The 10,598-nt window shown below is 38.2% G+C and overlaps 1 protein-coding gene across 1 annotated transcript; it reads right to left on the bottom strand.

Moving 5' to 3' along the window:
* Window positions 1-6,428: 6,428 nt before the first annotated feature.
* LOC148998974 (sodium/calcium exchanger NCL2-like) lies at window positions 6,429-9,736 on the bottom strand. Its single transcript, XM_089141566.1, has 7 exons — window positions 9,130-9,736; window positions 8,841-9,044; window positions 8,427-8,608; window positions 7,948-8,093; window positions 7,597-7,861; window positions 7,237-7,518; window positions 6,429-6,990 (listed from the first exon to the last, which is right to left on the bottom strand). The coding sequence occupies exons 1-7, from the start codon at window positions 9,551-9,553 to the stop codon at window positions 6,757-6,759; spliced, it is 1,737 nt and encodes a 578-aa protein (XP_088997692.1). The 5' UTR covers window positions 9,554-9,736; the 3' UTR covers window positions 6,429-6,756.
* Between the last annotated feature and the right edge of the window lie 862 nt (window positions 9,737-10,598).

Raw genomic sequence — 10,598 nt, 5'->3', positions numbered from 1 at the left:
TTTTGCTTCACTTTACTTACCTGTTTGAAACTCTGATTATATCTATTATTCTAATTCGTTTATGATTCATTCTTTCATTATTGGATCTATGATTTATCTTCCGCACTCTTGTTATGATTGTTCATGATTATGTTATTGTTTATGTGGGAGGTTGATCACTCGATACCTGATCTTCGGGCTGTGGATCACACTCTCGGGTATGCCAGATAGGGTACCGGCTGGGAGGGCGTGACAACTTTAAAGTCCGAAATTCTGACTTTTGATCACCCAATTTTAATCCGATTTTGGGATGATCCAAATCTGAATTTAATGCTTAAGGAGTCTACAACACAAGCACAAAACAGAACCCTAAAAATTCTAATGATTAAATATTCAATTCATCTCCTTTGATTAGACATATCCTTTATTCGAATGCAAATATCCATTTTCAGACAAGATCTAATCGATTTCACTGATGGGGAATAGAATCAACACAAATAACTAACCACCAACCCAAGGGGAATAGATCCACACCACTCCAAAAGATGAGGAAAGAAAAAAAATAGAGTGTGGGATCACTTACTTCCACTTGATTCGCAAAACGGACGAAAGATTGGATCTTCTTCGTAAACCATGCGTCTCTCACCTTCTAGCACATGTTCTCTGCCTCCTAACCGTCCACAGCAGTAATCTCGAATAGAATAATGAGTAAAAAGGTTGGGGTTTGCTATATATATGGGACTGGGGGCAAATTAGGGTAAAAAGCTCGCAAGCATACCTAGCGATCGCTTGGGGCGGTTGATTGGTCAATCAATCGCCTTAAGCAACTGCCCCCTAGTACTTTTCATTACTTGGGTGCTTTGCTCAAGTGGTTGATCCCCAACTCAAACCTAACGATATAAAAAATGTGGGGGAGATCTTACCTCGATTCTGGACATCTTCAAACACACCTTGATTCCTACTGTTGATCCACCTTCCCAATAAGGCAGGTTTTTTATCAGCAGAATCCAGATCCATGGACTCACAGTATGGATCATGGACTTCTATCCGAATATTCCACAACTTATTCCGGTTGGACCTTCGGGTTATCGGACCTGCAATACGGATCCTGGGTTAGAATTACAGGGGTTGTTTCAACACTAATTTGTCCCACCCATTCAGCATTAGGAGTTTCTTCTTTGCATCCTGCAGGGTTGATGTTTTCACTCATAGTTTGGTCTTATCCTCTTCAATCTTCTCAAGGTATTCCACTAGCTGTCATCCTTCCTCTATGAAGGTCGCTAAGGATGCATGGAGGTTGGAAAGGTGAGGGAGTAATTCTTCTAGAGTCTTTAGTGAGTTTTGCAAGAAGTGGATGGCATCAATGGCCTTTGAGAACTTTGGATCTATGAACATTCCTTCTGTGGGGAATTTGCCACCTCCTCAATGGTGTCCACTATTTTTGCGCCACTCATCCCTCATCTTGGGCCTCGTTAAGGTGATTTCAAAATTAGGAAGCCATGCAAGATAACCTAGAGAACCCTGTTGAATGCTAAAACAATTAGGCTCAAATAACTAAGGTTTCAATCAGAAGAGGTTAACATTTAAGGGAGAAAAGGTTACCTTAATAGGAATGACTTGGCTGGTGGATGCTACAGATGCATACATCCCCTGGGGGGCTATTGGGGATGCTTCTAGAGGAAGGTTCCCTTTTGTGACTGGAGAGGGGGGGAGGTCTTCAACTGTTACTCCCTCTCTTTCTTCTTCTTTTTCTTCATTCTTTTCCTCTTCCTTTTGGTCTTCCCCTTCTTTCTCTCTTTCTTCTTCTTCTTCCTCTTCACTTCTTTCTAAAGCCTATTTTTTTGGGGAAGGAACTCTAGTTGTTTCTTCTCTTGGGCTAATGGGTGTTAGGGGCATGCTTTTCTTTGACATCTATACTGGAATGTAAATTGCTTGTGGAAGATCTTTGGTGGATCCTTGAGTGGAGGAGGTGGAGTGAAAATCGTTATACTTCTATTTGGGTTTATAATGTTCTTCAGAGGATTTATGGTAGGTGTTGCAGAAGAACATTTTGTTGAGCCTCTCAAATGGTTGACTGCTAGAAGTATAAGTTTCTTTTTCACTAGCTCTTTCTCTGTTTTTTTTTTTTGTTTTGTTTTTTTTGTTGGAGGGGGGGCTGTGAGATTGAAACAATATCAATAAGTTTTTAGGCAAGGATTCAGTGGAGGGTGAAGATATGGTATAAATGTGCTATTATCATAAGGTTTTCTTCTTCTTCATTGATGGTCTGTTGGTTGTTGTTTTTAGCCTGCAAGTACATTGAGGAGGAGAGGAATTTCTTCAACTTAGGAGAAGTTGTCTTCAACTTGGAAAGGGGAACTCAATCATCATCCTCTTCCTCTTCTTCCTTACTTCTTCTTCTTCTTCTTCTTCTTCTTCTTCTTCTTCTTCTTCTTCTTCTTCTTCTTCTTCTTCTCTTAACTTTTAAAACTAAGGTAATGCTGCAACTGCAGATCAAAAGGAAAACAATCAAGTCTCAATTTGAGGCATAAGCATCATATTTTTAGAGCATACCATCCCCAATTAAATATAACAGCATAAATCTGGTTGTGCCTTGAAAAATCTCAAGAATCAATAGTTTCATCATAGCAAGTGTAGCCAGTCAAGGTTACATCTTTGGGTTGGAACCATGTAGTTGGATTGAGCATTTTTGCCACAACAAATTTAGCATCGGGGAGTGGGGTTTATAATTATCATGGATTATCAATTCATGCAAAAATTCATAAGGGAAATTCACAAGGATCTTCCCGCTCTGATACCAATGTTGGTAATAATTCCATTTATCTCAATTCGATTAATTGATGGGGAAAGATCCTCACCTGGATTCGCTTTTCTAAATTATAGAGTATCTGCAGCAGAAGTAAATTGGATCCACGTTCTCGTTCCTCCACCAAAGCTCTACTGGGGTGATTCCACAATTACTTGGAAAGGGAACTAGTTCTACAACCCAAATGCCGTGTGGAAATGATGGAAGAGTGATCTAAAGTAAGGAATTATTTCCTGCGTTTCTATGAGAGAGGGAGAGAGAGATGGGAGCTGCCGTTTCTAGAAAACTTACGTAATGCAATCACTTCCTATCTCGTGCGGTGGTTACCAAAATATATAAACTTATTTTGTAACTGCCCTAATAGTGAGTTTCCAATATTGCCCTTGGACATATAATTAAATTAATAATTATAAAATCCCAACATTCTAGTTGGGTTTATAATGTTCTTTAGAGGATTTATGGTAGGTGTTGCAGAAGAACATTTTGTTGAGCCTCTCAAATGGTTGGTTGCTAGCAGTATAAGTTTCTTCTTAACAACTCTTTCTTTGGTACTTTTTTTTTTGGAGGGGGGGGGGTGGCTGTGAGATTGAAACAATATCAATCAATTTTTAGGCAAGGATTCAATGGAAGATGAAGATATGGTATGAACGTGCTATTATCATAAGGTTTCTTCTTCTTCATTGATGGTTTGTTGGTTGTTGTTTTGAGCCTGCAAGTACATTGAGGAGGAGGAGGAATTTCTTCAACTTAGGAGAAGTTGTCTTCAACTTGGAAAGGGGAACTCGATCATCATCCTCTTCCTCTTCTTCCTTGCTTCTTCTTCTTCTTTTTATCTCAACTTTTAAGACTGAGGTAGTGCTGCAACTGCGGATCAAAAGGAAAACATCAAGTCTCAATTTGAGGCAGAAGCATCATATTTTTAGAGCATACCATCCCCTATTAAATATAGTAGGAATGCAGGATACATCTGGTTGTGCCAAAACCTCAAGAATCAATAGTTCATCATAGTAAGTGTAGCCAGTCAAGGTTACATCTTTGGGTTGGAACCATGTAGTTGGATTGAGCATTTTTGCCACAACAAATTCAGCATCGGGGAGTGGGGTTTATGATTCTAACAACCTAGCTAACTCATGCTCAATGAGTTTGAAGTTTTTGGGTTTTCTGTCCATAAATTTCTTGAAGTTGGGTTCTAAACGTATCTTACCCTTTCCTCGTACTCAAGGTTGTCTAAGGCTTCGTTGTGCCGTTTTATCATAATATTTGGGAGAGGATAGTATTTAGTTTGAAAGAAACTCTTATGGGTAGTGATTGAATCCTACAACATACCTTTTGGCCGACTTGATGAAGCTTTTCTAGTTCTTGCTTTCTACACAGACAAAGACTGGACGTTAGTTTCCTTGCTTGAATTTTGGTCTAAAAATGTAATGGATTGAAAATATCCCAACCACCACTTCTAGAAGGAAGGAGTAGTGCAGTGTTCTTTGAAGAACATTAATTGTGGGAACTCTAAGATTATTGTGACTTTCAGCTCTATGATCCTATTTATTTCTTCTAGAGTTATTCTATCACTCAATTTGACCATTGGAGTGAGAGTAGTAACAATGGAAGGGAATTTTTGACAAAGACCGAATTGTCGTGCGACCAACTGAGGGTTGCTCACTTCGGTACTACATATATTATTTTTTGATTGATCAAATTGCACTAGCACCCCAAATAGAGGCCTTAAAGCACTGACACCCCACTTTATGTATAAAAAGCATAGAGATCCAAAAATTGGATTTTCATTGGATATATTTGTCCAATTTGTCACTGAAAACCTTTCAGACACCGTTTATTTTAGGAATCTTTTTGAAAATAAACAATGATTTAACTGTTTTTAGTGATAAATTTGACAAATATATCCAATAAAAATCCAATTTTGGGGTCTCAATGCTTTTTAAACATAAAGTGGGGTGTCAGTGCTTTAAAGTCTCCATTTTGGGGGTGCCAGTGCAATTTTCTCTTTTTTATGTCTACGTAAAAAAACCCAAAATGCAGGTCCTAACAAGTTAGGTGTCGTGCCCACAAGTCTTGGTGACTTTGTGGATGTGTTATGGCTTTGTTCAACCATTCAGATATTTCATTGAGTTGGAAAGGGGTAAAAGCCTCACTCAGTCTATCAAGAGTAAGAAAATAAGGAATGAATCTGTACCTATCATCGGTAGAGGGCACATGATTGAATTTGTTGGCATATAGGCACTAGAGATTGCACAAGGAATTGAATGTCGAAAGTGTAGAAGTTTAAAAAATGAGCCCTGAGCCAAAGCTGCAAAAGCTAGATGGGGCTTCCATTTTGGTGCAAATCAGATTTTACAGCTGGCTTCATTACATCCTCTACAAAGCCTAGAGGACAAATGTAGCCATATCAATGGATCGATCTTTCATCAGCTAGAGCATTGACAAGTCTCAAATAGGCCCTTATGACCTTGCTTGTGCGAGTACAAATGAGAGACCTACGTACAAATCCAGACTAAGAGGAAGGCAACAAACTTTGATTGAGCAATAGGATCAGAGGCTTTCTTGTATTTGAGGAAGTATATTTAGTAACTGGATTATTTTGAAAAATCAAGACCCTAGTCTTCAAAGGGAGCTTTGTCGTTTGCAAAGGTCGAACCCATGACCTCTCCACTGAGAAGTATATATGGATCTTACCATTCTATGAACCCTGCATTGACAAATCAGTTAGAAGATTTTTTTTTTGTTTTTGGAATGGACACATGGCCATTCGATTTCCAGCCTATTAGTGATATTAATCAAACAATCAATAGAGGTAACATTTGTTCCCCAAAAAATCAGCCCGTAATTACCCGATTCACTAGAGAACCAAACTGTATAAACACCTAGATTAAAGAACCAATTTAGTGTAAGTCCTAAACGAAGATAATGTCGGAGGGTTGACCAAGATAGACGAAGAAGGTAGCAGTTAGGCAGTTTTCAGCAGTTGTTTTGTTCCCAGTAATTTATCCAAGGTAGTTGCAAGCAATTGTTTAAGGGTAATTATTATTTTTGCTCTATAAACACTCATTGTCTTGTACTTGGAAATCATCACCAGATCAATGAAACAACTATATCCTTTATTTCTTCTTCTATCTTTAGCTTCAACCTGTAGTGTAGTTTGGTTTAAGTCGACCATTAAAAAACTCCACGAGTTTATGTCGTCTTCTCCCAAAAGACATCAAAATTCTCAATACACTGGGCAAAGAGAATTCATTAATTGCCTAATCAGATCCCATAGGTCATTTTTATCCCTTGGCATGCCTGCGCAACCAATTGTATTTTCTGAAGAAACAGTTGCATTAGGGTTTATTTTAATCCAGAACCTGAGAACCAGCAATTTCACCTGAAAACTCATCAATTTGAGCTTAATCAAGATTGCTCCTAATCAATTCTAATACAAATCAACTGAGTAGGGGGGGGGGGGCTTATTTTCATATAATCAAACAATTTCTGTCATCTAGTATCATCAATATGCATTTCTAATTTGTGAACCAAAATGTCCAAAGTTTTATTGAGTAATATGGCTTGGCCAGGTTATTACCCTTTCCTGTCATCACAACAAACACATTCATGAATCAATACACTACCCAGTTGGAGTTGAAAGTGTCAAACTGCAGAAATTGTATTATTTTTCATATGCACATCAGTTTAGCTCAATCTTGGAGTCCGTGCATTGAGGTGATATCATGAGAAAAACATATTCCACATGACATAGAATCTCTTTCCAATCATCGACTACATCAAAAAAGATGCACAAGGGACTTTGTTACAACTGTGATGAGCGGTTCATGCATGGACATTTTATGGACATTGATACAAGAAATTATTCATCATCGAAGGTTGTTATGGAAAAGGGAAACATGTGGGAAGATAAAGCTTCATACAAACAAAAAGGGCAGAGAAGAACTACCCTATACATTTTGAGACCAGCTCAACTAATAATTCAACACATAAACCAGTACCAAAGAGAAAGGATAGAGAAGATATGCCACAAAACATGTCCAAAGGGGGAAGGTGTGACGAAAACTTGCAAGAAGACCGATCACCGTGCAAACGATGAGCACAGCTAGCACTTCGGCAGAGAAGTTCCATGTCAAGCCCCGAGCATAAATGATCGTTAGAAATACAGATAAGCCTATGAGATTGTTCATGAAGATATCACTGTAAATCTGCACAAGCAACTCCAAAATTAGCCACAGAATGATGTCAGACTATTTTTAAAATATCAACCAAGGAAACAAATTAACTGACAGAAAACAGAGAAAACAACAGAACTTCACAATCTATCCTATATAATGTGTACTTGAATCAAGCAGTCCTTCCAGTTGATAAAATGGTTTAAGGGAACCACATGCTTTGTTCTAGCTATGATAGGAGATGACCTTCCTATGGTAAGTAAATTAGAAGAAGCTCACCTCAGACAATGTTAAAGAACAAGTTCTCGGAATCTTGCGGCTAGCAGTTCTAATTGCATATAGTGCTTCTCTTGAGTTAGTAGCCAAAGGGACCACTACAAATGCAACGAAAAAAGGAGGGATATTTGCAGCAGTTGAGAAGCCTTGAACTGCATCGACAAGAGGCTCTGAAAGCACAGCTAAGATGATCATTCCAAATACCAATTGTAATACAGCTTTCATCAAAGTCCATGTTTTGTTCTTATCCAGTAACTCATCATTTTCAACTTCATGCCAAACTTCCTGCAGTCATTCAGAGGATCTCATAATTACGTTGAAGTTGAAGAGGATGTAGCAAACATTGATTTTGTGCCTAATCACCTGGTAAGCTTTGTCATCTTCAAGATCTTCTGGGTTTGAGTACTTGTCTGCAACCATATTCCTTGCTTTTTCCATCATTTTCTTGAGTCCATTTATGAACTCTGTTTCGTCAATCTTATGATCACCATCTGCATCAAATTCCTGAATTAGTTTCTCTATTGATTTCTTAGTGTCCAAATCTCCAATCTTAAGTCCTTTGAGCACTTCTTGAAATTCATTGACTGATATTGCCTCGTCATTATCTTGGTCGATTGCCCGAATCAACCTGTGGTTTAGAGGAAAAATTGATCGAACAACGTAATACAAAATTTCAAATATGGGAAAGAGTGCCATAGCGAAGAACATGATTACCGTCTTATAGCAGGTACATTAGGTGCACCATTTCTGGTGAGGAGCTTTCCTAGGGCATTGTTTTGCAAATGCGTCAAAATATCTCTCAGTAGATATACCTGCTTCACATATTCTAGTTTCCTCATTTGAATCCAGGGTGTGATTCCCTGTGACAATATTCAAAATGGAAAGGAGGCTTGAATAACAAGTAAGCATAGGGAACACCCTTGTGATCATGTAAATACCCAAAACCCCTACTTTTGTTTTATGCAGTTTTCAGTGAAATATGTTGCAATTTGCACACAAAGCAGTTTCATTCAGAATTTGGTCCACAGACACTGAAGGAGACAAAATATTACCCAGACTTGGAAATATTTGAACTTACATGATAGTTAGGTGATGGTGTGATGAAAGTCTGCTCCCTTAAACATAGTATTAGAGCAGAACTTATAAAACATCAATCATGCTAAAACTTATAAAAAGATCAGAATACCTGATACCTGATAGATGAAGTAGGAAAGAAGGAAGACGATGCTGGTAATAAGAGCAACCAAGATCACAGTATCTTCAGACTGAATAGACTTGAAAATTTCGGGTAGTTGAACAATAATGAATGGGACCATAGATAGAACCATGATTGCCGCTAGTTTACTCGTTTCCTTATCAGTAGTAACACCAGATTCTACAGAACAGAAATTTTGTCGATTATTTATTTATTCATTAATATCAAAAGATTGTAAGATCCAACTTCTAGGCTTTAACCATTCACCCTGCAAATGAAAAGTTAACTTTTGAAAATAAAATTTCCACAAGCAATCAGAGGTAGCAAATATAATGCAAAAGTTTTAACAATATTTATCTCACCCCTTCCATGATCATTATTGGTTCAAAAGACCAGAGAGAAGGAAACATACTTGTCAAAAAGGATCTGATTGGACTTGTATCCTGTAAGCCTTGAGAAGATGAAGCTTCTGACTCAATAGATTTATCATCCCTGGCCACAAGAATGCAAGTTCCCCATATTAAAGTCAAAAGAGTGATTGTTGAACCAACCAGCACGCCCACTCCAGTGAATACCCGTTCCTGAGCCTCCTCTTTATCCTTAAAAAGCCCAGAGACTGTCAACCATTAAGAACATTTATCATCATCATACTATTCAAATTGTTGGCAAAATTAAGTTGAACTACAAGAAGCACTACTTACAGAGAATGATAGTGGCCTCAGGTAGAACCCTGAAAATGTGGAAGAAGCTAGAACCATACCAATCATTTCCAATGATCTTGTATAGTGATTCTCTGCCACTAGCAATATGATTCTCACCAATGAAGATCATGTATCCATAGAGTGCAACAAGGAATAAGCCTGTTTCAACAGTATCCGTGCAGGGAAGGAAGCTGAATAATCTGTCACATGGTTCATCATCAGAATGATTGTAAAGGTTCCTCTTAAGAAGTAGGAAAGGAGATGGATGGGATTGATGATCATCAATGCCATTGGAAACTAGTTGGTCATCTGACAAGGAAGTAAAGTTATGTACAAGAGCACGGCTTTGTCCCTCTCGTACAAACAGTGCTACTAGTAAAATAAGACAGGCAACAACATAACAGAACATTTTGTCTTTTGCCATCTTCCTCCAATTTCAGCAGCAGTTCCTCTTGTGCTATGATCAGGGTCTTGGGTCACAAAGAGGACAGCAAACAGATCAACTACTGTTTGGCTGTTTCTTTAAGAAAAACTTACAAATATTAAAACACACGGAAGTTGAGGTTTGAGAGGTAAAAGAGGGTCTCTCATTCATGCCAGCAACCAATAGGTTGCAATAGCACAATATAACAGTTGTACCAAGGTTCCCCTGCTACAAGTCAATATATAATACCCGCCCGGTCAAGGCCTGCTAATTTTATTCTTAAACTTTGAATGAGATTATATTTTAGACTTAAACATGTTATAAAATAGGCTTTTTCAATTCCATGTTCTGTTCATTTATTTCTTGAATCTGTGCAGCACAAAAATTAATAAAAAGAAATGAGAAGTACATCAATTCTTAAGTTGACTACCTGCAATGATGCTAAAGTTTAAGCCATTGAGAGTAATTAATCAAGGGAGTCATTGTTATTAGTTAAGGAGAAAAAGACACATTAGATGAATTACATAAAGACATCCATGTACATCTTGACCATCCAATTGATTCAAAAAATGAATTAGGGTAATCACAATCATTCCCAATATTACTAAAAGGTCGCTCACCATTAACTTCAACTTTTGATTCCCCAGAAAATACAAGTCCCACCTTTCCTTCTTACCAGCTGGTATTGTAAACTCCAAAAGAAACCTCGCTCCTCCTGTGTTCGTCTACCAACAGCCCAGGCCGGCCCCAACCTCTGCATCTCCCTCCACCCCTCTCTGCATGCCCCTTTGAGAGTCCCCACTCATCTCCCATTCCCACAAGCCCGGCCCGCATCTTACCCATCAGTACTGGAAAAGTATACGAAGAAAAAGGGTTCGATTCTGAAATCCTGAAACAGAAAGCAGAAGGTGATGCTTTGGAATGAAGGGCAATGAAGTTTGAGACAGTAAACATATTAAGAAAGCGCAACCTCGGTGAGAGTGATCGATCCATCTAATCCACATTTCTGTTCTAATAATCTCTCTTCTATTCTATAAGTATAGAC

The sequence above is a fragment of the Hakea prostrata genome, unplaced genomic scaffold (genome assembly GCF_041222555.1).
Source record: "Hakea prostrata isolate BN-2017 unplaced genomic scaffold, UWA_Hpros_2 contig_78, whole genome shotgun sequence".
Taxonomy (NCBI): Eukaryota; Viridiplantae; Streptophyta; class Magnoliopsida; order Proteales; family Proteaceae; genus Hakea; species Hakea prostrata.
Note: the sequence above shows the minus strand (reverse complement) of the source record. Positions and strands in the feature narration are given on the sequence as shown.